The 27,979-nt window shown below is 25.8% G+C and overlaps 1 protein-coding gene across 3 annotated transcripts in view; it reads right to left on the bottom strand.

Moving 5' to 3' along the window:
* Positions 1-27,979, bottom strand: part of LOC129980885 (ATP-binding cassette sub-family A member 2-like) — a 70,800-nt gene that overhangs the window by 17,713 nt on the left and 25,108 nt on the right. For 2 of the 3 annotated variants that reach the window (XM_056091340.1, XM_056091339.1), the window contains exons 20-41: positions 27,152-27,356; positions 25,306-25,488; positions 23,670-23,740; positions 22,954-23,063; positions 21,301-21,432; positions 19,516-19,587; positions 18,202-18,398; positions 16,762-16,944; positions 15,031-15,276; positions 13,673-13,924; positions 11,646-11,970; positions 10,762-11,042; positions 8,723-8,906; positions 7,831-7,936; positions 7,624-7,735; positions 7,192-7,252; positions 5,844-6,018; positions 5,372-5,487; positions 4,229-4,376; positions 3,748-3,871; positions 2,634-2,766; positions 1,058-1,178 (exon numbers count right to left, since the gene is read on the bottom strand). In XM_056091340.1, the coding sequence (XP_055947315.1) occupies positions 1,058-1,178; positions 2,634-2,766; positions 3,748-3,871; positions 4,229-4,376; positions 5,372-5,487; positions 5,844-6,018; positions 7,192-7,252; positions 7,624-7,735; positions 7,831-7,936; positions 8,723-8,906; positions 10,762-11,042; positions 11,646-11,970; positions 13,673-13,924; positions 15,031-15,276; positions 16,762-16,944; positions 18,202-18,398; positions 19,516-19,587; positions 21,301-21,432; positions 22,954-23,063; positions 23,670-23,740; positions 25,306-25,488; positions 27,152-27,356 (3,537 nt within the window). The remainder of the gene's footprint in view (positions 1-1,057; positions 1,179-2,633; positions 2,767-3,747; positions 3,872-4,228; positions 4,377-5,371; positions 5,488-5,843; positions 6,019-7,191; positions 7,253-7,623; positions 7,736-7,830; positions 7,937-8,722; positions 8,907-10,761; positions 11,043-11,645; positions 11,971-13,672; positions 13,925-15,030; positions 15,277-16,761; positions 16,945-18,201; positions 18,399-19,515; positions 19,588-21,300; positions 21,433-22,953; positions 23,064-23,669; positions 23,741-25,305; positions 25,489-27,151; positions 27,357-27,979) is intronic. The other variant, XM_056091341.1, reaches the window with a different exon arrangement.

The raw sequence follows: 27,979 nt of genomic DNA on the forward strand, positions 1-27,979 counted from the left end.
CGCTATACTTAAATGAATTGTTGATAGCATATAGACTACAACCACTTATATTTACTGACAATATTAATTATTTTTATTTCATTATTTAATAAGTTAAAGAAAACTTCTATTTTGTTGATAAGTTGTTGATATCAACATAAATAAAACTTCTCACATCCAATTTTTTATTGAATTTTGAAATTTTCATAAAATATCTTTAGCGGTGGAATGGACATGAAGGCTGAAGCTATATATCTGGTTTCAAAGTTATTTATTTATTTTTTTCATTCCAAAACAAATTGCAAATACTTAAGGAAATTATACACAATAAAATTAGTCAGACATTTAAATCAAACAATCTTAATATAAGGAATAGAGTTAAATGAAATTTTATTGGCTTCCAGCAGAACTTTCTGGCAATTTTGCTAGCTGGGGGTATTTCTCAGAAAAAGTTTGAAACTCTTTGTAGGAGTTATATCAGTAATTCTTCACACATTTTAAGAACTATATTAGTTTTGCACATTTTAAAGACCACATGAAGGCGAATGGTATAATAATATTATCTCCAGCTGCTGGATCTACTGAACATTCCTTGACAGTTGTGGTGGCAATTCTGCCCCCTCCCCTCCTTCTTCCAAGCAATACAGAGTGAAAAGATTGGTAACTGACAATATTTACATGTCATCACTCTTTTTCCGTTGGTAGAATTATTTAGGCAAAACAAATCACAAACTGTATTTTTTTCTCTCTTAAAAAGTAATTGAAGGTCCATTTTTCAAGAACTTTTCGAACACTTAATGAAAAAACGTGTGCTTTTCCAAGAATCTCAATACAAGAAATAAAATTCTAATGGTTTTCAAAAACCATGGAAACCTATGTATTACCTCACACAATAAATTATAAGAAATACAATAACAATTGCACAAAGCCATCTCCCAACTAGAATAAATTAAGGAAAAGTGGGCATCTAAAACTATATATATTATGATCATAGCAATTAGCAAATAATTAAAACACATCTATTCATCTATAAATACATAAAGAAGAAATTTAATTTTGAAATATTACTACAAAATACCTTTGTTAAATCAATCAGATGAAGAACATCTGAATTTGCTTGACCAGTTAAAACTCGCTTTCTTTCTAATGAAACATCTTCATCTTCAATCTCTAATGAATAAACAGGCACTTGAATGTTTCTGAAATAAATATAAGACACAAAAATTAAAAAAAAAACATATTAATGATAATTTTCATTTAATAAAAGTAATATCAATCAATAAATGTTGTTATATATTGATAATCAGATTCAAATTAATCTCTACATTTCACTGGATGCAGCTTAATAATAATGAATAATATATAATGTTTATCAAGATTTACATATTATGTGTGTGTGTGTGAATTTCAGGGGTGTTTGTGGGACCCCAAAAAATCCCCGGAAACTTTTACGGACTTACTACCGACATTTCGGAGTTTCGAGAAGGGGGGAGGGAGAAATGAAAAATTACGATTATGAAGTATTGAATGACCTAATTATAAAAGTTCAATGAATTACTTTTTTTGCAAAATTAAGACCTTTGAACCCAGGTCACGTGATCGCACATCTGGTCGAACGAAGTCTCTCCCTTTTTTTTCTGCCGCGCCTACTTGCCGAAAAGAATCCAGAAGAGAATGTCCGAGAACCGGGGGAATGAGTCATAACTCGCAATAAGGAAAGAACAAAAAAGAAGTTTTTTCCCCCTTTTCACGCATTATCACTGCCTTTGGAGAAAGAAAGGAAAAGTTTTCACCCCACACACTGACCTTGCGTTTTCTGCTTTCAAAGCAAACAAAATTACCCAGATCAAAATAAATAATTCATTATTATTCCTACTTCCTTTTGAACGACGATCCCCGGAATTTCCGGGTATCCAAGTTCAAAATCCCCGGAATTCCGGGGTTTCCCCGGAGCACAAACACCCCTGGAATTTTAAAGTCTACACTACACAATAAAACATGATGTTTCTGAAAAGTTACTGAAAGAAAAGGACTAAATGGGAGATAAAAATATTAAGATGCAACAGCAAGAGACCAAACTGCAATGAAATCTCTCCACATCTTTTAAATATGGAATATTATTTTCTTTCTTCACATCACACCCATAATCAGCTGGAAAGACAGATTTACTAATGGATACCCGGAATACACAATTCAAAAAAAAAAAAAAAAACCTTTCTTGCTACATTTTTTTTTTATTCTGCTTCCTTCTATCTAGATGGCAACAAAGAAACTAGAATCATGTTTAATCTGAAAATTTTTACGAGAAAAGAAATTGAAGCAGGTAAATATATAACAAATTGTTTATAAAAGTACTGCTTCACTTAAATGCACGCTTTTGAAACAATCTAATAAAATACCAAGCATTACATAAAAAATAAACATTAACCAACAATATATAAATTTTCAGTTTTATAATGTAATGTGTATAACTGAAACAGAAAAATTTAACATCTTTTAAAATTTTAATAAAAATACAAAGAAAAAGAACTTGAAAATATATAATATATTCAATATTGTATTAGAAAATTTTATTATGGACTTATTTGCAATATTTTTATATAAAACTAATCTAACAACTGAAAGTAAATAAAAATATAATAATTTAAACTAACTTTGGTTTTCTGAAGAAATTAAATTCACATAACAGGGTAAGGAAGAAAAATGCAAGTCCTGAAAATGCCATGGCTACCAAATTTCTTGTCACCAGATCCCAAGCAAATGGAGATTTCATTTTATCATACTGACCTAAAATGAATAATATATTTTTAAAAATATTACTATTATTGAATGTATAAAAAAAAGAGCTTTTAAAAATCTTTCAACAACAAGCCAAATAAACAAAATATAACTTGGTGCAAAATGGACTATTGCAAATACAAATATTATGTTCTCTAATTATTTTTACTATTTTTTAAAATGAATGTAAAATAATTTAACCAGGAAACTAAGAATGATATTCAAAGCATATTTTACATCTGACTAGCTGCTGTATCTACGGCTCTGTCAGTGTTTCTTTGTACTACTTATATAAAAGAAAAAACTAAAAAATTTTTAAATTCTTATATTAAACTTAATTCATTTTAATCTTAAGATATTTTAGAATCCTCAGACCTAATTTGAATAGTAATGAATTAGTTATTATTAAAGATTTCAGGTAAGCAAATATTCTTCATCTCATCATTAAAGGATATGAAAAGTTTACTTCTAATTCCCTCTCTAGAACATGATAACACATATTTAATTGTGTGAGAAATTCAAAATTTCTAAATTATAATGACAACAGTCTGCTTTTAATGCTATGATTGCATCAAATTACTCAAATGTGTGCTTTTGTTAATGCTAACATTGATATTTTAAAAAATTGCTTTCTTTGGACATTAGCTGAAAAGTAAAATTTTCATTTTTGCTTTTATTTTGTAGCAATACTCTTTTTAATTTGTAACCACAATAATTTATATGATTTAATTAATAAAAAATTTTAATCTAAAAATGAAAGAGACCTTTTTATACACAACCATAAAAAGGTTTCTTATTATTAGATGCTTTATTTAAAAACTTTACAGATTCAAGCAGTTATGAATCTGTAAGCGTATCTAAAAAAACAGGTGCATTACTTTCCAAGCAGTCACATGTAGTTTTAAACATGAGAATTACTTTTGACATTCAATTTTAATGAGAATAAAAACAAGATAACTGCTCTAAAGAAACAGAAAGATAAGAACATACCAGTTTTAAAAAGGAAAAAGTTCTGATACTCATTGAAAGCAATATCCATCAATCCTCTACCCAAACAATAATTAGGAAACAGAAGAAATGTGGTCTTCAACATTTTATGTACTTCTCCCAGATACTGTTAATTTCAAATGAAACAGATAATAAATTCTACAATCATAATTTTTATTATCAAACATTAAAAACTTAATTTAAATGGAAAATTTGATTTTTAAGAAGTAAAAGTAGAAAATTTATAGCCATAAAAAAAAACCCCTACAAATATGATTGTTGTTGTTTTTTTAATCTCAGAAAGTTATAAGTTAAAGCAGAAACTTACTGTAATTCAAATAAAATAGAAAGTAAAAAACTCAAATATCTAATTTAACTTAGCATGTATTAAAATAAAATTAAATATAGTTAATAATAACCATAATAAAGTAACATTATATTCAAATAATAATATAACTATGAAATTTCTATAAGGAAAACTTACTGCATCATATGAGAAAACTTCCAACAAAAATGATGTAACCACACAAGTGATTCCAACAAACAGATTTATGACAATGAGAAAAATGTATGCAGTGCTGGGTTCTTTGAATAAAAATGACACTGGGTACATCACTGGGGTAATAGACCACCTAACCAAATGTATATTAGTTCATATTTACATTTTTCACTTGTATATCATAAATTAAAATGAAATAAATCCAAACTATTTAACAGCTTTTCTTCAAATTTTACCCAAAAACATTATGAAGCATAAGGAAAGTTTTAGTAACAAAAGAAAACTAAAATAGGTAAAAGTTCTAATGTAATACTAAAAACAAAGCTGTTGAAAAATGGGGGAAGAAACTATACAATCATCCAATAAAGACAAATGAAATCTGAATCTGATAATTTTTTTTTGGAACTTACATTGTTTATCATTTTTAGTTTTTAATCAATTGAAAAGATAATTTTGAATTAATTAATTATATTTTCATAATTAAAAAAGATAGCTCTGTCTTTTCTGTAGAATAAAAATATTATAGATATCTTTAGATATTTCAGTCAGCTAATCCTGTATTGCACTTCACGTTTTTTTTTTTTTTAATTTGTTTCAATTTAATCAATTTTTAAACATTATTATAATTTTTTTTAGAATTTAATATACATATGACCACAAATTTTTCATAACATCTATCAACATCTATGTCAAGAAGAATCCATGCAGTATTAAAGGTAAAATGTGGGTATTTTCATTGAAATCTGTGATAAAACCTTCTAAATTAAAAATAAGCGGCATATTTCTGGAAAATTTTTCGACAGAAGAAGGAATTTTGTATTTACATAGATGACTATAATAGAAACATTTTACTAATTGATATTTTTACATTATGGAGGTCAAATCAAAATTGAATTATTTAAACATTAAGAATTTATTTTTTTAATTTCCTTAGAAGTCAAAGTGTTTTCATAAATTGTCCACCTTATTTATTGACAATTCATATTTTAAGTTATGTGTTGATGCAATTTTTAGCAAATATTTTAAAATACAGCAACAAAAATAATTAATTTCAAAAATTGTTGCTTTTTTAATAATCAGTAAATATTTAACTATCAAGAATCAGAAAAAAAAATCTGTAATTCTTACCCATATATTAAAAATAATGACACAACAGCAGGAAAGTTTTTATGGGATGTATAAGCAGGAATGTCAAAAATCAAAAGTATTAGAACACAACAGGTGGCTGGAACAACATAACTGCACTAAAATAGAAATTATTTTTTCTTTAAATAACATTTTCATTTACATATTTAAAAAAAAGATTTTCAGCTTTAAAAAAGTTACTATATTATTGAATAATATTAAAGGACAATAATTTAATTTACTTTAAAACTTTAAATTCTTCATGTGAAATGCAAAATAATAATAATAATAATAATAAAAATAAAAACATGAGTTGTCATAAAAACACACTAATGTGTTTTCAATAAATTGTTTTTAAATTAATAACTCAATCATCTTCTTTAAAAAAAAATACATAGGATAAAAATTTGCAACTATTCATTATTTTTATCAGCACTATTAAAATATAAGACAAAATCAAATAAAAAATGCATACCATATCCCAGAAATAATTAGCAACCCAATATACAATAGCATCAACACCTGAAACAAACTGTAAATGCTTTGCTTTTGTGTAGCGTTCATATACAAGAAACAAGACAAAACTGGCAGGCACAAAAGACATCGCAACAATGATAAAAATGGCAATAAGGACATCAGTGCCTTGTAATCTGAAATATAAACAAAAAGAAAATCTTAAAATAAAAGTTTGAAAGTCATTAGCTTCTTTCAGTTTCTTTTTAATATAATACAATTTAAAAATAAAATGCACTTAAAAAGGGAGAGAGACTTCAATTTTACCAGAGTTTTATTTAACATAAAAAGGCCATTCTAAATACAAAATGAAAGACAAGCTTACTATAATATAAAATATGAATTAAATTAAAAAAAAAATTTTATAAAAATTTATCTATGATTATGTAAGTTTTTTTTAATTTATTATTATTATTTAAATGCTAAAGTACATGCCACATAAACTGCTCTTATTTTTTATTGTTAAATGGCAAAAGTCAAATGTAAACAGATAATTAAATGCATTTCAAGGTTCCAATAAATTCAATGCCTCACTTAGCTAATTAATAGAACAGAAAAGCATTATTAGATATGTTCTGGAGATGGTTTGCTATGCCTCCCCCCCAAAAAATACATATTGCCAGTAAAAAGAAGATATAAAAGAAATCATGTTCAAGTAGAAAGTTTAATCAAATGCAAAAATAGATTTACACATCACCAGATAGATAGTTGTTACGCCTTGCCTATAGATATTGATTTTCATATCTTCCAAAACATTACAAGAAAAGGCTTTGTATTATATTAAAACAAAAAAAATGCTATTTTAATGATGTTGATTTCATTTCTGGACAATCCCCCTCTTAATTTTAATAATAATTTCAACATACTCCCTATCTGCTATAATTCAAAATCATCCACTAAAGCATTCAACTGCATGTTCTTGTCAATCATTAATTCCATAGTAAAATTTTCATTTCTGCAACTATTTCATAAAGTTTTTTTATTTTCTGTAAACTGACTAAATAGAATTCATAATTTTCAGTTGTTATAAAAAGTTGGAATGTTTTTTTAAAAAAAATTCATTACATTATTCTATTCTAAAATATGACATTTTTACAGCATAAAAAAATATCAATAACCTTGGTGAACAAATTGGTTAAAAGATGGCTAGTTTATATATATTTCAAGAAAGATAAAAGTTGAAAAATATTTGAAATGATAAAAAGCTAAAACTATACAACAACATGAGATGTATTAAGGCAATGAATTCAATAGTTAATTATAATATAGAAATTAATAAAGAATAAACTCAAATAAAAATAGATATTTACATTTGGTCTTTTGATAGCAAGTATGAAGTATCAGTCATAGGATGATTTATTACTGTTATACCTGCAAAAGCAATGAAATAATTTTACACATCTCATAGAAATACTGTATATATGTTGTCCAACAAAGAATTTGCTTTGTAAAACAGAAATTTATATATGATTTAAATTTGATTAAAGTCACAGGAAAAATAAGCAAACAGGCTATTAGTAAATGAGTAAGAAACTAATTTGAATAGAATGAAAAACTTCACACAATTTTTTCTTTTTACTTTAATAAGAAAACCATATTAAGTAGTACTAAAATTTGAATAATGACACTATATATATATAACTTGAAACATATAAAATTTTTAAATTAAAAATGTGAAAATATTTGAGTTTTTTTTTAATAAATATACTGTTTAATAGACATGCTGAGAAAATATATTTTACCATAAGCTGAAGGATATCCTTTGGACTTGGGAAGATTTGCTCTTAAAATGGCATTGTTCAAACTATTAACATAGGTAGGCATAGCATGATATCCTTTATTATTATACCAAACCTAATAAAAAAATATTTTTAAATCAAAGCCATTTTTTATGCAAACAAAAAAGTAATAGAAGTTTAAAATAGATGAGTTTCTCCATTAATGAATACTTTTGCAATATTTCGCACTGCTATCTTCCGAAACAAGGGTGGGGCATTCTTTCCAAAATTCTGTGGAACATAATCTCTCACCAAGCCAAAGGAAAATGCTCCATATCTGAAAAAAAATCAAGTTGTAATAAACAAGCTAAAATGCATGCACCACTTCTTTCTGCCATAACTTTCTTTTAAAGAACAGGACACAAATTAGATGTAAAATGTGCCATGTTTAATCAATGCAATTTATTATTAATGATGCCGTCTTTTCAAAAAAAATTTTTAAATTGTATCACAAAATGCATTAAAATGTGTTGGAATCACAGTTAAAATATTGCTTTCATGCTAATTTTTATATAAAAAAATTATAACAATTATATTTTTAAGAAGTGGACTTAATGAAACTTACTAATAAAAGATGTAAAAATCATTATAACTATATAAATATATATATTCATATGGGAATATATAAAAGCAACTTTATTTGAAATATTTGATAAAAAAATTTCACTAGCAGAGGCATTTATGTATTTATTAATCCAAAAAATTGCAGGAAATCCAAAATAGTTAATTAAATATTTTTTTAAAAATATGAAAGATAATCAAAAATTCTTCTTTAAAAACGTGTCTGCCAAGATTACTTCAAGAAGGTAGACAAAAGTAAATATAGTGTTATGCAATCAGATTAAAAAAATTTTAAACAAAGATATATAGGTTATTGAAAACAAAAACTCCACATAAAAAATTATTATGAATTTCATACAAAACTAATTTTTTCACATTCAATCTTTTCAAAATAAATGTTTTAATGTCTAAAATATTTTTTAAAGAATTATCATTAGAGCAAAACAAAACATTTGTTTCATACATTAACATCTGCATTTTAGTTTAATGGAATGTAGCATACCTCCTTAATCTATATAACCCAGTAGTATATAAGTAATATTCGTGCTCATTTTGTCCACTAATATCAAGTAAAATGTCACTTGTTACAACTTTAAATGATGGTGGGTCGGTGTAGTGATCATTGCATACATGACCAGTCTTATCATCAGAACAATGGCAACTAGGGTAATATTTTGATGGAGATTCTACGGAAAAATTTCATATCATTAGAATTGTATAGACAATTTTTGAAATTTACATGAAACATATAAATGTCACTATTCAAAATCTTTTTAGAGCAAATATAGAAAATTGGATTCATTATTTTATAATTACAATGTAAAATAGTTGCATAAAGTAACTTATTTGTACAACAATTCACAACAAATAATAATAACCATTTCAACAGAGTATAATTTGTTAATTACATACTTATTTGAAGAAACATTCAAAAATATATGTACGATTAAAGCTATGTGTCTCTTGAGAACTGCACTATCTGTTCTTGGTTCAATTAACATAATCTGGAATTTTATAAAAGGCAACAAATAAATTCCTTATTTTGAAAGATAGGAATCCAAAAATTATGTTCTTTTTTAAGAAAAAAGAACATACAATGTTATGTAATTATCAGAATGAATATTATTATTATAAATTATCACAAAATAATAAACAATTTAATTCAAAATAAAAAAAGGTTAGAATTTTTTAAAAGATAGCATTACACGAGATTTAAAAAGTATTATTACTGCATCTTTTTAAGTAAAAAATTATTTCATAGTAAACATTAAATAACTTTTATCATAATATTTTTACAGGATTTAGTTTTTGTAACATATAAATTTAGCAATTTTGTTAGTATTATATCAATAACATCTCAAAATGAGTTAACCGATATTCCAATATATAAAGAAAGTGCAAGAATTTTCGGAACTTTTTTTAACTGTTAAACATATATTTCCTAAGTTGGGGGAAAAATTAATTTTTAATGAATTAAATTATTAATTTTGTTGAAATAATATATTTTTTATAATGAAAATGAGTTATTTTAATTTTAAAACAATTTATTACTGCTGTTTTTGTTGCACTGTCACAAAGCGATTTTTGAACTTGCTTTTATATATGGAAAAGAGCTGAATAGCCATGTTGTTTTTTAATTTTTCACAAACACAATCACCTGCAATGTAAAATTTGCCACAAAAGAATTTCACTTCTAGCCCATCTCTCTCACACACACACACACACAAAAAAAAAAATGACATATAAAATTAGAATAGCGCAGATAAAACTAATCACATACAAGAAGAAAATGAATGAAAAAATGGTGCTCATATAGATTCCTATAGAGTTACCACAGTTTAAATTATCAATAGTGGCCTCTAACATTTTACTTTGTAATAAATTATTTAGGAAATATTATACCCATTTTACTCCTTCGCGATATTTTTGATTTACGGCAACAGGTTTGAAAGTCACAAGAATCTTAGGTAAATTTTTGAAGACAAAAAAGGACTGTTGCCTTATACATGGATTAGATTATATTTGAAAAAAAATAAGACCTTCAGACATTATCTTATTATCTCAGACATTATGAAATGCCTATTAATTTTGCAAATGGTTAATAATTTTTATCCAATTTTAAGATCTTAAAAATAAATATTTAAAGTAAATGAAAATAAACTGTAAACTGTAAAAAAAGAACTGTAAATTTAGAAATCTTGAGAAATAACCTACAGAAAATATTTAAATTAATAAGAATAGTTTGTTTTTGAATTATTATAAGCAATATTTACTAAGGAATTTGATATTGTTTATTAATATTTTTTGGAATATTTATCTAAAAAAAATTTTTGATGTCTCAGTAAATCATTAAAATATTTGAAAAATAAACATTTCCATGACATAAAGTAAGTTTTTCAAATTATGAATTTCTTACAAATACTGATGTTCACTTTTTCTATTGCAAAAGTAAAAACAGAAGTATTATTTATCTATTACAAAACATAAATAAATGAAAAATAAAACAAAATATTTAAATCATTTATTGGAAAAAACAAATACCTGTAGTTCTGATCACAGTAAAATTATTTGGATTGCTTAACATTTGAGGACTATTCGTGGGTGGTGGAGGCACAAAATTGTCCAGAGGAAGTCCAGGCATAAAAACACTTTCACAGGAAGGTTCAAAGAAAGCAGAGAGCAAGTCATAGTTACGAGCAGAAAAATTCATCTTCTCATCAAAACTGTTGTTAAATGGAGATTTAAAAACACAAGTAGCACCAACACCCGATGGCATGTAGAGAGTAGCAAATACTTGCTCGGAATTTGCATCTTTAGACCATCTAATTCAATAAATTAGAAATATTAAATATATAAAATACATTTTAAAATAAAACATTCATTTTATTAAAAAGAAAAAAATTAATAATCTGGATTAGGCTATGGAAGGAAAAATTATTTGACATAAGGACCCATTTCTCCATTTCAAAGGCAAAAAAGTAAAAGAAATAAAAATTTCCTGAGAATTACTTTCTAATAATGAAACATAGTTATTAATATAGAATTCATATAAACTCAATGATTTATATATTTAAAATTCAAGTTAACCTTGTTATATGATGAGCAATAATCACTTTCCTTATTAATCAAAATATTTTTCACTGAATTTATTTTGAATCAGATATGGTAAAGAATTCTAATTTATTAACCCCTCATCACCACAAAAAACACCAACACTAACCGATATACTAAAATTTCAATTAAAGCATTATTGATTTATCAAATGGAAAAAAAGCTTAAATTTTACATTTCTATTGCAACATATATGATATAAGGAGAGCCAATACAATGAACAGTTAAACTGCTACTACATTTACTTTAAAACACTAAATATTGTAAAAAATGTAACTAAAATAAAAAATACACACAATTTTAAAATAACAAACCTGTCTTCCACATGGTCTATGTCTAATCTGTTTCTTGAATAAGGTATTACATTTCCTTCAGGTTGAGTATAGTTATAATACTGAGAAGGACTTAATACAAGTGGAGGGAGATCTTCGACTTTTGGTGCTGTCAAAGCAACAGACATTGCTATGCTGACGAAGAAGGCTGGAAGCAGAATTTGAGAAAAGATGCCTTTCCAATTACGCTTTGTACAATAAAATCTTTTCAAAAGAATGGTTGTGAATTGCTGGAAAAGGAGCATTTTGCCTTCAACTTTATAGCTGCCACATCCTTCAAGACCCAGATTTGAAGAAGCAACATTATCTGAAAATATTTTATACAAAAATAAATATAAAATAGGAAATTTCACACTAGTATATTTTTTAAATCAATTGTGAGAACCTCAAATCTGAACTTATCATTTTTTTAAAAAAGGACAAAAACTATGAACAGTTAGCAATTGACAAATTTCTGATTAATGACTAAAAATACAACAATTACAGAATAAAGTATTTATAATAGATATAAGAATAAACTTAAACAAAATTCTAAACATTAATGTAAAACATATTTAATTAAATGTAAAAAGGATCATAAGAACATAATTTTAATAATTAATGAAATATTAAAAATTAAATACAAAAGGAGCAAAAATGGATTAAATACTACAGCTCTACAAAATCAGGAAAAAAGAGAGATTAGATAATAGAAGGTAAATAAAATAAAAAAATTCATTAAATAATTTCAGATAAATACTAAATCTGACAATATCATAATAAAAAACTTGACAAATTAAAGCATTCCACAAAAAATGATAATTAGAATGCAGAAAACAGATAAAAATTTTTAAATGATTCCATTTTTCAATAATTTTTTTACAAATATATATAATTAATATCTAATTAACTAGTTTAAAATAAAACAATAATGCATAATAAAACTTACTGCAATTTTAAAAAAATAGAAATCTTTTAAAGCTTTATTTTGCCCTTACATTACCAGAGGGAAAGAAATTATATTGCAAAATTTTACATCAGATAATATATTAATAATTCATAATCATATCACAATATGTTTCAGTTTAATAATTTTTCTATTGTTATATGAAACAAAATAAAGCCGAAATTATCAAATAATTTTTGGTATTAATTAATGTACATTTAGAGAGCAATGCAAATGTTACATACTTAAAATACAGAAGTTAACTAACACTGTACATTTCATTAAGCAGAATTAAATGTATATAGTCAGTTTTGGTTCGTAATTGAATCAATGAAAAAAAAAGTGATACAAGTCCAAATTTTACCTTTTATTTATTATTATTTTTTATGAAATGGTACAGTAAATGTAAATGCAAACACTGCATATATGAATAATACTACAATAGTCTTCCTTCGTTGGCTTCTGAATATTATGAATTTGAAGGAGTCCTTCTACACTTCCAAACTGATTAGCCTGAATTGTTAATTTCTGATTATTTTTTCATTGATTCAATTGGATAAATTATTTAACACTTGCAAATTAAGGCAGCAATTTCAAATTAGGCAAATTTAGCTGAAAATACATTAAAGCTATCTTAATTTCTAATCATTAAAATATTTAAATGCCAATATTATTTTAAAGCATATTTAAATGGAAAATTAGCTACATTTAAATATACATTAAATACAGCTACTACTGAGCAACAAAAAGAAAAGTGACTTATAAAAATTATGCATTATGAAAAATAGAGGGGGAGGGGGAAAGCTCCCAAAATAGTTAAAATTACTAAAATCATCATGCAAACTAATAGAAAAGCACAACAATTTTGCAATTCATTTTTTAAAAGAAAACACTGGTATAAAGAGTAAAACATTTATTTTACAATTAATAAAATCATGCAAAAGTTTTTTTAATAAAGTTGAAAAATGAATTCTAACCCATCCACCATGCAAAAAGGACACAAAACTCTGTATCTAAAAGTGCTAATTCAAAGAGCATTTGCAATCATATTAAAGCAGCATGCATGCTAAGGACTACCTCATACCCTGTTGCTCTTTTGAAACACGATTAGGTGGAAGTTGGTAGTAGTCTGCTTTTCTGTCATCAGATCGTTTACGACTACTAATGGAAGAATTAACAATTGAGCCATTGATGGGGTCAGAACTGGACACTTCAGCCACACTTGTGTCCTGCAATTTGTGTGAAGGAGATACTTCCTCAGGGTCAGGGGAAACTGAATCATAAAATCCACTAGAGTTTGTTCGCTTCAGGCTGCTATCACTAACTGTAGACATATCTAAAGCAGCACATTTTTAGGGAAAAAATGCATACACTTTACATTAATTTTTATTCATTTTTTCTTTAAAATCAGATTTATGTTTTCAAGCAATATTTCTCATATTTACAAATAAAAAAGAATACATCAAGATTTTGACATTGGTGATTGGTACTTTGAATAGAACTCTCAATTGAAAATCTCAAGATAAATACCTAATTAAAATATTTTATTATTTTATACAAACTTGCAAAATTATTTCAAACTTAAAATAAAATCTATATTTTTTTGAAAACGTACATTTTAATATAAAATTCTAAAATAAAATAATTTATAACAATTGGTTCTGATATACTGCTATCAAAGCCAATTGAGTTTTTGTGGCAATTATCAGGTTTCTAATTAAAATTTTTATGAAACCATGAAAAGACAAATAACAATATTGTAATAAGAATGATAAAAATAATCAAAAAAAAGTTTACACACAACATTAGGAACTGTTCTATCAAATTCTACACCTATATTGAATGGATTTGCAACTGCCAAATATTTAGGAATTTTTCTACAAAATTTTGTAATTAATTAATATTATTTATTACCATATAATTAAATATATATTACCATAGTAACAAAAAAAATGTAATAGTGAAAAACTACAAACTGAAAAGAACGAAAAAATACACAGAGAAGAATACATATAAAGAATATATCCTTTAAAAACCTTCTAAAGCAACTAACATTCACTCAAGATTAATTAAATTTTGCAGCACTAGTATTTTAAAGTGTTTAAAAATTCAATGACAATGAAATATTATACAATTTATTAATAAAAAAATTGGAAATAAAATTATATTCATACAATTTTTTTAAATAGATATATATCAGTAATCCCCATAATAATAATACATTTATGAATATTTCCCATTTCTGGATGAAAGAATCAGTGAATAACTTTAATTTATGGCTAAAAATATAATAAAATAATTGACACTGTTCAAATTTTCATCGGAGCTTCAAATTTTTTAAAAAATACTAATGATCGAAAGAGAATTAATTATGACACAACTGAAATCAATAAATTTCATTTTTTAAAACAAAAAAATAAAAGCAAAATATCAAATATTTACCTTCTTTTAGACCTTTTTCAGCGACTTTCAAGAAAACTTCTTCCAAAGTTGTATTTTTTATGCCATAGCTTGCAATACCTAAGTCTGCCATACTAGATTCAAGGGCACTAAATAATTTCTCAAAATTTCCTTTTCGCAGCTCACTAATTGGTAATACATAATGTAATTCCCTTTTATTCTCTGAGGCCAAGTATGCTGAGTTGATGTACTTAGTAATGAATGCTGATACAGTGTTTTGAATATTCACTAAAGAATAAACACAGTATGAGTTGCTATACATCAGAAAAATTTATATATATATTTTTAATGAACATACAAGGAATATAAGATTATTTTTCGATTAGAAATGATTAAAGAGACAAAAAAATTTTGGTATTAATAAGAGAAATGAGAATAAAATAGTAACATTTATTTTAAAATAACAGAAAAATGATATGAATAATCTATTCATGATAGATATTCCCAGTATGTTTTTTTTTTTTTTTTTTTTTAATTTCAAAATGACAGCACTCACATAACACAAATTTTAAATTATAATTTGAAATCCAAAACAGATTTTACTCCTTGTCTTTTTAATATATTTATGGCATGCAAAATTCTAAGATAGGAAATGTTATACTATCATTGCCAGCTAAAATGGAATGAGCAAAGGATTATTATTTCTTTTTTCTTGTAGATTTATAATCTGTCAAACTATAACCATAATCAGTTAAAAAACAAATTAAAGCCCAAGGTGGAAAAATTTTTCTTTATTGCTACTTGCGATATTTTGGTAAAGGATGCATATTTCTTCTTTGAAAATATATTTTAATTACTCTACAAAACATATTATTTTGAAATTACTGTTGAAGTCAACCACTAAACAATGATTCTTAAAGATATCTAGTTCACAACTCCATTTCTGTCTAAAATAAATAAATAAAAACACTTATCACTTTATAAAAGGAAAATATAGCACAACTGCACATTAAATTTATATAATTATTCAGCAAATTTGTTCATATTTTAAAAATATAAACAAAAATAAAATATAAATATTCATAAAAAAGTAGGAATTGGGATCATTTATGGTTGTAAACCTACCTTATAAAAATGTTTTGAAAGTTTATATTAATGCAATAATTTTTATGTTTCAATAGCAAAAACAGATGCCATAAATAATTTAGAAACTAAAAATTGAACTTAACATAAAATATCTTGTGTCCAAAGTTGTGTTATTTTTGTGATAAACAAAATAAACAACATCTATCATCATAAACGCATAATAATAATCTCACATGATCAATTGAACAGCAAAGAAAACTGAGTGAAGTAGGAATTAAAATATAGAAATGGGAGCAGCAGGAGAAAAAAAAAAATTCTTCATATGCAGAATGAGTATTAAACCTTTATTTACTAAATCATTTTATTATCAATTTTTCAATTTTATTTTTTCATTATTAGATTAATTTTGATGCAGAATAACATCAAGAAAGAGAATTTTTAATTAAAATAATAATTAAAGATTTTTAATTTCTGCCTTAAGCTGATATCTACTACTTCTGTCATAGCTATAATGTTCATCTTCTTTTAAATGCTTTTACAAAAGTTCATATTATGCAGATATCAGTATGAATTAAATGATATTTTTAAATACCATTGGTAGGTAAAGGATTAAGCTGAAAGTTTGTATAATTATTCATGCAATTTCAAGCTAAGTCTAACATCTTTAAAAAATAAAGAAAAAAGTACCTTTTTCTAAATCAGTTTCAACTTCCTTTTTCACTATATACAAATGATAACCATCCCCCAAATTGTTTTTCAAAAATAGAGGTGTACCACAGCATCTTAATTGTCCATTGCAAATGATAGCTATACGGTCACCCAGAATATCAGCTTCATCCATGTGATGAGTTGATAGCAGAATTGTCCTTCCTACAAAAGATATCCAATTAGAATCTATATAAAGCTGTTCATTCACAATCACTTAAACCACTTCAATGGAATGATGGCATTCAATTTCGCACTAAATTTTTTCTTTTCTTTCTTTTTGTTTATTCTTTAAAGCTGATTTTCAAAGACACAGTAATAATTAAGAAAAATGTAAATAACACTTGGAGCACAGTATTTTCTTCTTGCCTCCTCAATGTATTTGGCTTTAAAGAATGATATATATACATTAAAGATTTCTCTACAAGGTATCTCCTAAGAAAGATGTCTGAGATATTGATACTTCTAAAGCAGTGACACTACATTTTAAGTTTCGATAGTCATGTAATTCATACTGTTTTAGATGCCTTGTAGAGTTATGTTCGTTGTACTATATGCTTCTTTAATTTTCCTAAAATTTGAAATCTTTTCTAAATATATCTTATTTATTATGTAATATATCAGATGATTATTCAATAAATACAGTTTCAGTTTCAATGAAAAAAAAAATCTGGATATTACTATAAGAAAGCAAGCACCACTAAAACAGCAATAATATAAAAATACTTAAAAATACAGTAACATTAATAAACTTTCCTAATTGCTTTTCAAATGGTAGCAGTAATTCAAAAGATTTTTACATCTACTTTAAAAAAAATGTATTCATTAAGAAAAATAAACTCAATCTTTATATCTTGATCATCAACAACTGAAGGGAAAAAAAACAAAAACAGAATGAAATATAAATTGCAACATTGAAAATGATTTAGGTTTCATTTATATCCATGAAAATATTTTAAAAATATAATTAAAAACATCTAGTTAAGTTAATGAATTCAAACAAGAAAAAGATTATGGTCTCTAAATAGATATAATTAAAAAAATAATTTTTATAATATTAAATGGTGTAAAAATCAGATTTGTATTGTGATATTTCCAAGAATTATCATCTTAATTATCAACTATAAAGGGGGGGGGGGAAGAAACCTCTTTTACCTCTTGCTCTACACAGATTACTAAAATCAAAATTACAATACAAAAGTTACCATTACTAAGAAAATCAACTACTAATATGTAAAGAATTTTCAACTTTAATAACAATCATAATTTTTAATTGAGACTAATTGTTGGATATTACTGAATTTATAAGCTATTCATGTGATCCAAAATCTATTATATTTCACAATTTAGAAACTTAAATAATGCATTATAATTAAAGAGAGACAAATGTACCAAAAACTTAAAATAGTAACAAGAGCTCACCACTTTTATATTTAAGTATTAAATCCCAAATAGCTCTTCTAGAGTAAGGATCAACACCAGCTGTAGGCTCATCAAGAATGACAACTCTAGAACCTCCAACAAATGCTATAGCAACTGACAACTTCCTCTTCATCCCACCAGACAAAACACTGACTTTACTGTGACGTTTTAATGGGAGATTCAAATCTTGTATCATTCTGTAAAAATAGTATAAAGTATTATACAGGAGGAAAAGACAGAAAATTATATATATTTTTTAAATTAACTCTATTTTACCAAGTAATTATTACCAAAACGTATGTTCCTGAGAAGATAGTAAACAGCTCTCATAATATTCTTTCTGAAAGTGCTTGGAATGATAAAAAATATTTATGCTTATTATAAGATGGACAGCAAAAATTGGTTAGAAAAAAGGTTTAGATAAAAACAACAAAAAAGAAAATAATACCTTCAAGAAAATAATCTCTATTGTTATCCACAGTATGCAATAACTTTTGTTTGAATTTTTAGGAAGTAATTAAAAAAAATTGGGAATTTTCAGTTTGTTCAGTTGAGGCAAATGCCTACAATAGATTTACTTCTCATTGCAGGTACTTAGACAACAGATAGATAAACATTCCCCTCTATTTTTAGCAGAAATTGGTAAATCTGAATTAACTTGTTCACCAATGAATTGCTGATTGATGTAGAAATCATTTATTAAGATTCTTTTAATTCCAATCACATCCAAATATTCTCACATTCCTAAGGGGAAGAAGAGTTTGTTTAGTCAAAATCCATGCCTGATCTGTTAATCAAATAATTTCTTTATATATTTCACCTGGTCTTTGAGCTCTTGCCTAGTATTAGCATGATTCCCTTTTGTGGTTGACCCAACAATTATTCTGCAGCTTATAGTATATGGTAGATAGTAAGTACTTCGATCCAACAACTTTGATACTTTCTTAATATGAAACTTATAACAATTGTGTTGTTGGAAGCACCAAGTCTGAATAGAACAATTAAAGCAACAAATTTTAGAATTTTAAAAATATTTCCTTAATACTAATTATACCTACAAGTTGCAAACAACCGATGAAGTCTTGCATGTTTTTTGCTAGGATGCATTTTAATGCTTTCAAAATAATCATGATTATGTATATTAAGCAGTAAATATAACTCCTACAGTTTGCTTACAGTCATCTATTATTTTCTGTAAATAACTTTGTTTCTCATCTTATATTAACAACCTTCCCTTTTCAAACAGAGAAAGGAAAGATATTTGAAGTAATTTCAATACAAAAAATTTAAAAAGAATAAAAATGAATTCATTACTTATCCATTTCTTCAGCTAAATCACTTCCTTTCAGACTCGCATAAAACCATAAATGTTCTTCTACTGTCAATCTTGGGAGGGAGAAGAAAAAAAAGGTAAGTATTAGTTTAGAAATCATAGTGCTGTGAATATTATGTTCATTATTAAATACTACCGACATTTTTATTATTATTACAATAATTTGCATTATGCTACACATTTATCACACAGTGGGATTTTAATTCAACTTTATGCAATTGTAAGCATTTTCTTTTGTACTAAATCACAAGAATTAGGAATAACTTCAAAATTTCTATTATGATTCTTTTTGTCAGCTAATTGTTAAAATAAAGTAAACAAACTATAATTTACTGCAAGTTTTATGACTTTTTAAAATTTAATTAATAATTAAAACCTCTAATATTTAATTAATAATTAAAACTTTTTAAATAATTTAGTCTTCACTCAAACTCTGGTTTTGGTGTAAATCTAACTTTTAAATTGTGCAAGCTATTACTTTTCCCATGGAAGCCAAATGCTGAGTTAACAATTCTTTTCAAAAATATACAGGATCTGAATACTTTCTCACAGACTTATGGCAAACAAAGATATGCCATAATATGGGCAAAGAAATTGTTTCTTCTATGTATGTTTTGCATATATAAGTAATTACATTTCTTAATTTCAATTTTAATTAATTTGCTATTTTTTATCTTGAATTAATCCATGTGACTTTATCCTAATATTTTCTCTTATATCCTGTTCCAAATTCCATATTATAGCTAAATTATTGTCAACATGTGCTCTAAAAATTGATGAATCTGTGTGTTCCATGCATAAAAATCCCTGGCACCTATGCAATTGTTTCAAAGATACCTAAGATTCCCTTTCCTAAGTCAACATATGCCAAAGAAATCCTATCATAATCTCGTAATAAAAAAACCTACAAAATTTTAAAAATTCTGTCATTTTGCTTACAAATCGCATAGCACACAAATGTCTTTTTTTATCACTTCTCCTCTATGCAAATTATGACTTTCACAGTAAAATAAATTGATGCCAAAAGTTTCTATTCAGCCATGAATCTGCAAAATTATGTATTATATAGTTTTTAGTAAAATCTCTCAATGCTTGTTTTTGAGTTAGTAATTATGATAATGTGATTTCAAGCATTATCAAGCATAAAAAATTATCATCAATGTTTATTTTAAAAACAAATGCCCTCTAAAGTGATACTGTATATATATATATATATATATATATCTTTTGCAATAAATATTAGTTCTATAATCATATGGAATTGTTTGCAAACGTTTTTATGCAATAAATCATAATTTAAAAAATTTATCAGGCATTAAATTTTCTACAAATGTTAGTAATAAGACAGTTATTTAAAATTCTATCAATTCTATAAAAAATAATGATCACAAAGTTAAATTTGCAAATATGTACAATTGCACATTCAAAAGCATCTTAACCAACCCTAAAATATTTTGCTGCTTATGCTCTGAAAGAAATTAATCTACATTGTCAGGACAAATACAATAACTTTAAACCTTATTTTTCATAGTATTACAACAACAACAAAAAACACATTTGTAATACAGTTGGGTTTCTTTTTTATTCATAAACAATTTGAAATTAGATAAATCATGGAAACTGGGGTATTGTGTTCTATATTAGATTTTAACTCAGTAATGAAATATGCTGAACATCATAATGAATAGAAATCAGTCATTTTCAAAATACAAATTGCAGTAGAAGAAAAAAAAAATTCAGAATAGTTTCAATGAAATTATTCTTACTCTTCAAATAAAACATTATGTTGAGGGCACATCCCCATGCTCTGACGAATGAAATCCATTTCTGTACGAATATCATGGCCATAAATAGTAGCATAACCAGAAGAAGGAGGAAATAATCCAGTCAAAATAGACCTAGAAATTTTAAAAAATATAAATATCTTATTTATCTGAAATATCACATAAAACTGTTTATTTCGATGCCATTAGAGTAGATCTACTTAAATCTATTTTTCTCTTCAAATAGAGCAAATTATTGAACTAAATGAAATTGAAAAAATACTACAATAATTCTTTTTTTAAGACAAAAAAAAATCTATTCTGTAAGCATTTGATTTTATCCACACCAACTTTAACTTAAAACATAGAAATATCAGAAAGAAATATATATTCATACACTACACTCGTCTTTAATATTCAAAACATACTTCTTTCTCCTCAACAATTATGCTTTCATAATTCAATCATATGTAACAGTGGTTTAAGGCTGTAAAACAAATTTCAAGACAGACTTGGCTGTCTGTTGATGACTGAATTAGTTGTTCACATGAAAGGAGGTTAATCCACAAAATTTAATTCTTGAAAATTGATGCACACGAAAGAATGTGAATCCACCATCGGAAAAATGACACCCAGATGTTTCTTTGCAAATGGAGAAAGAAATCTCATGTGTGCCAGTCATTAATGTTCTACAATGATAAATCTGTCAATACTCCTCATCAAAGCAATATAGCATCAAGCAATATACTGATTCCATTAAATTAATACTTTTGCATATATTTGAATATTTTAGTCTGGGAACCAGGGATTTTGATAATACAAAACAAATGATAAAATGAACCATGATCCCAATGCAATCCAATTATTGCATTTCAATGCCATAACTGAATTATATATTTTCCTTTACTTATAAAAACTAAATATAAAGAAAAATAATTACATTAGTAGGCATAAAAAAAAAATCCAATTATTGACAGATTTACAAATATATTAGAAAAATAAATGTTATACAAAATGCTTATTTTACAAACCATATAAATTTACAGTGGTAGAAAAAATTAAAACATTATTTATGATTGCCTCAGGAATACACATTAGTAGAAACTACTATTCTATTTAAAAAATATTTTACATAATTGACTTGGGGAATAAAATGAAATTATATTTATAGAAAAGAGCAGAACACTAATTTATATATAAAACAATAGTACAAGTTTCATTACTGAAATATATAATTTAAAATTTTAATTCCAATAATATGATGAATTTATGTTGACAGAATGAACTAAAGCATCTATTTAAGACGGCATTTGATTTAGAATGAATAAATTTGAATAAATTATATAATTTCAGGCTGCATTTTTGTTTATAATAGGCATAACAAAACAAATATGAATTTAAAATATCATATATAATAACCATGCATATATAAAATTTGTATAATATTTATAAGCCATTTGACTTGAAAAAGAGTTCAATATATAAATTAGACTTATTAATAATCGAATAAATCAGAATAGACCCTAGGGTTAAGTCCAGGAAGAATGAAAATAATCAGAATAGACCCTAGGGTTAAGTCCAGGAAGAATGAAAACAATCAGAATCTTAGAATAATGTATAATCCAGAGATTTTACTATATATACATATAAACTTACATTGTAGTTGTCTTGCCAGCTCCATTGTGCCCAAGAAAGGAAGTTATCTGATTTTCATATAAATTTAAACTAAGCCTATTAACTGCAACCTTATTTCCAGATTTATATTCCTAAAAAAATAAATGTAAATAGAATTTAAAATCTGTTTTAGGCAAGAAAAAAATTATGCTTATTTGAAAATGGCAAATTTCAATGACCAGTTAATTAAGACATCAACAAATAATAATAATAATAAAAAATTAGAAAGCAAAGAAAAATAAAGATTTTTATGAAGTACTATTAAATGTATATTTAATTTTCATTACATAAATTTAATAACATATGAACTTCTTAATTAAAATGCACTTTACTGAAAACAGATAGGGTGCACAGATAATTCTGAACCAAATAGGAATGTATTCAATACATTTCTAAGAATATTTAATGAAGGTAAATTAAATGACCTAAATTAAATAAGAATCTGCAAGAATATAAAAAAAACTTCCATCTGGATTCTTATTTCCTTTATTACATTTAAAGTTCTGATTTATTAAGAATCTTAAAAAAATGTTTTAATACAAAAAATAATTTATGCTTTTATCTGTTATTAGATTGCTCAAAATGAGAAACTATAAAAATATTTACAACAATTTAAGGCAGTTAAAACATATAAATTTTTGGTAATAAAAAAAAATTTTGCAAACAAACACACACACACACAAAAAAGGAATCTTTACCTTTACTAAATTTTCAATGCAAACACCTAATGGAAGATTAGATGGATCTGGTTCAAAATACTTTGTGTCAGCTAAATATGGAAATAAACAATAAAGAGATAAATAAAACGTTAAGAATAAAATATACACAAGAAAAACTATAGAAACGTATCCACTTCGGTGATCCTGCTGTTGTCCCACCATCTACATATTTTAAGTAGCTGGCAAAGAAGCAACAACAAACCTTGCTCCCCAGTCACAATCCTTGTTATAAAATTTCATATGAAAGTTAATGACACACAGAGATATGATCAATGGGCCCCTACTTTTTATCACCTTTCTAGGATAATTGAAAAAACACTACTACACAGTACATTCGCAGTGAAAAAAATTTGTTAGTCACAGCCACTAAATAAAATATACAAATTTAACTGCTTCATTAAATTTTATTTCATAGGAAAATGTGTCCATTCTAAATATGTCATCAATGATTGTATGCTCTTTCCACCTCCATTTACTAGAAAATAAAATCTAGACACAATCTGCTATTTCAACAATATAACAATTTCAAAACATTTTGATGTCAATTAATCTTGCTACTTTGCAAACCTAGAAATCAATTAAAATGCTTAATCATTATTATACAATCATATGTCTCATTGCTTTAGCTGCATCCAGTTGTTGACTCACTACTATATGACTAGCTACTCAACACACGACTACATGCTGCTTCAATATTAGTCTCCAAGACTCGGCAAACAGTTTAATTCTGAATCCACTAATCGAATGAGCTCCACTCAATGGTTCTGCTTCGCTGGATTGATCCAACTAATTCATCGCTGGCCCAACTCTGACAACTATACAACTGACTCCGCTTTGGTCTGCTAGTTTTTAATAGCTTCTGGAGCAGGCCACAGAAGCTTCTTAAAAAACCAACACAATTCACCTCCTACCTATTCTATCTCCAACATTCCTAAAGATTTCAGCATCATCCATTTTGTTGCCAAGTCGCCAAATCCGGTGGTCATTGATCCAATATCCGATCAACATACAATAGAGATGTCCATAAAACAATCTTTCATCCGATAGAACTAACTGTGCTGGGAAGCAATGTTATATATTCGTAACAATATTCTGATCAGCAGGCAATTAAAATAAAGTATTTAGGCGATTATGAAAAAAAAAAACTGTAACATATATAATTTTAAAATACAAATAAATTTTTGTGGTTATTGTCACTTTTTCCCCTCTCCCCCAAACTTCAGGCCATTTGAACAAACTGAAATTTAAAGTATAATTTTTACCCATATTATTCCACTGAAGAGCATGCAAGTTCTGGGCCCTTTATTCTAATATAAAATCCAATACTTAACTTTAAAAAATAACTCTAACCAAATAAACATGAAATAATGTTTCTAAAAACTTCTCTTAAAATTGGATTAGTGACTGTGATTGGGTGACTGACTTTATAATTTCCCACTTTATTTTAAATACAGAAATATAAATGAATGAAATTAATGTAATTAAATTAATTTCATTAACATAAAGAAAAGGAATTCTTTAGAATCATTTAGATAATTGTATGACAAAACTAATAAAAGTTATTATGAAATTTTTAAAAATGCAAGAAATTGAAAATAAGTAAAAAAAAAATTACTTGTTCTGTTTGTCATTGCATGAGCTTGATCATCTTCAATAACAGATAAACCCCATTTTTTATGTTTTTTGATAAAACGCCAACAATCATTAAAGCAGTTACAATCAGTATCTCCTCGTAGACTACCAAGCCAGTAAGTCTTGGTAAATGGAAAATACCAAGGTTTGGGCAAACCATATGAACCTATTTAATAGGAACAAGAAAATAAGTAATTGTTACTTTGCATTTTACACTTTTATTAGTTAATATTAGGCATATGAAAAAGATAAACACTTATTAAAAAGTATCATCAGTTGTGATGATAGTATAAAAATTTAACATAACTTTTCCAACAAGCAAATTAACTGATTATTAATTAAATATTAGTTATTACTATGTTAATATATTTTAATTACCTTATAAATAGAATTACAAATTTTAAGAATAGGCCAGCTGTACAGAAAAATGTCATTTTTGCAATTGAACTTCAAGTTGGAAATGTAAGGGGTGAAAGAAATAAAGAGTCTTTAGTCAGTTAATTAAGTGAAATAAAAGGATATACCATATAAAGTGTTACACACAAATAAAATAGAATAAATGTATAATACCTTGGACTGGGTTAGAACAAATTTAAATAAATATCAATGTAGGAAACTTGCCCCTTTCAACATATAACACCAAGTCAGTCTACATTTTGATTGCATGATTCATCATTAAATAAATAAAAAATAGACTATTCATCAAGTGATTACTGATAGACTATCCATGAAGGCAGAAGAAACCTTTTGGGAAAGCTATTCTTTCAAAGAATTAAGGAGGTTTCTTAAAATATCATTGGTTGTGGAATCAGTCATAAAATTGAAGCCATATACTTGATTTCAACCTACATATTTTTCATTTCAAAATGAATATGCAAACCTATTTACTTTGTTTACAAAGATTTGTTGAATGCTTTGTTGAAATTATACTATATACATCACATCAGCTAGATATTTTTGAATAAAACAGTTTTAAAATGTGAAACACTTCTAAATAAAATTAAATAAGAGCATTTTATTACCCTATAAGAGCACTTAAGCAGTTCCTGAACCTCTATGCCTTTCAGCTTCAACAAGGTTTATATATTGTGAAGACGGAAGAGGAATTACAGCTTCTCTCTCACCTGATAGTAGCAGATTTTAGTTATTATAAAGTTTTAATTTAAACTCATTGTTGGTATTTGTAAATAAATGCTTTTTGTGGTTGTGCAGCATGCCTTTTAATCTGGAGTCAGATAATGTACCACATATCCAGCTACAAACTTTCTGACAATCTTGTTATCTGGAAGTATTTCTTGGAACAAGTTCAATATCTCTCTACAAGAGATATGCGATTAATAACTGTCTATACACTAAAAAGATCATTTCAGTCTAGCACCTAAGTATTATAAATGTATAATGAATTATGTAAAGTTTTATCTCCAGCCACAAGTTTTGCTAATGATTCTTTGGCATTGATGGTGATAATCTTGTTTATTCCTGTTCTCAAAATACACAGAGAAAAAAGACTGATGATTTAAAGGCCTTCTCATATTAACTTTTTTTTTCATTTGGTATAAGTCTGAAACAAAACTAAGTCACATTCTCATCTTTTGCCCATATAAATAAATAAATAAAATAATATATATATATATATATATATATATATATATATATATATATATATATATATATATATATATATATATATATATATATATTTCACCTAATTTGTAATAGACTTTTCAAAGATCTTACAAAAAATGAAGTACCTTTCCTGGGTTATGAATACAACAAATGAAATAACAACAAATTGTTGAAATAATGTTGAAATGCATGTTACTACTAACCTGGATGTACATTTTCAATGTACCAAACTAATGTTGAATATAATATGGCATCTATCATCATCATTATGGCAACACTTAGAAGACTATAATCATCATCCTCAACTGGTGATATGGCAATATTAGACCACTGTACACCTACTCCAACTTCTTCATAAAATGCAAAATATTTAGCACCAAGACCAAATGCTGTAGTAGATAATAATGACTGTAAAAAAAAGCAATAAATATCAATTACATTTATACTGCATTATAGTGAAATATCCTCTTGAAAAATAGTGAAAATTAAACAAAAAAAATATTTTCGAAGAAATTACATTAATATGATACAGATTTTAATTGATGAACAGTATCATAAAAGTTCTTATATGAAGTAAGATAAGATAGAATCCTTTCAAATTAACAACGAAAATTATTCCATCAATTAAGTAAAATGAAAGTAATAAATTTTTCTTCAAACATTTTCAAAATTTCCTTTTTTTTTTTATAAAAAATTAGAAGAAAATATTTCTGTTTAAAACATACCAAACCAAAAAAATACTACAAGGTCTGTTTTACTTTTGCTTACATAATTTCAGAAATTAAAACTATGTTATACATCATCACTAGTCTTATTTTAATAATTATCATCTCCTTATCTCATAAAACCATAATTAATTTTATTTCCAATGATAAATGTATCATTTTTTTTTCAAAGCAATTGATTGGAACTGCTAAAAAGAAACAACATTAAAAAAAAAACTCTACAAAATCTTTTTTTTTCCCCTTCTTAATCCTGGATAAGTATAGAAAATGATGCCATTCATCCAGTTTTATATATATATATAAAGC

Source organism: Argiope bruennichi, chromosome 8 (assembly GCF_947563725.1).
Source record: "Argiope bruennichi chromosome 8, qqArgBrue1.1, whole genome shotgun sequence".
NCBI lineage: Eukaryota > Metazoa > Arthropoda > Arachnida > Araneae > Araneidae > Argiope > Argiope bruennichi.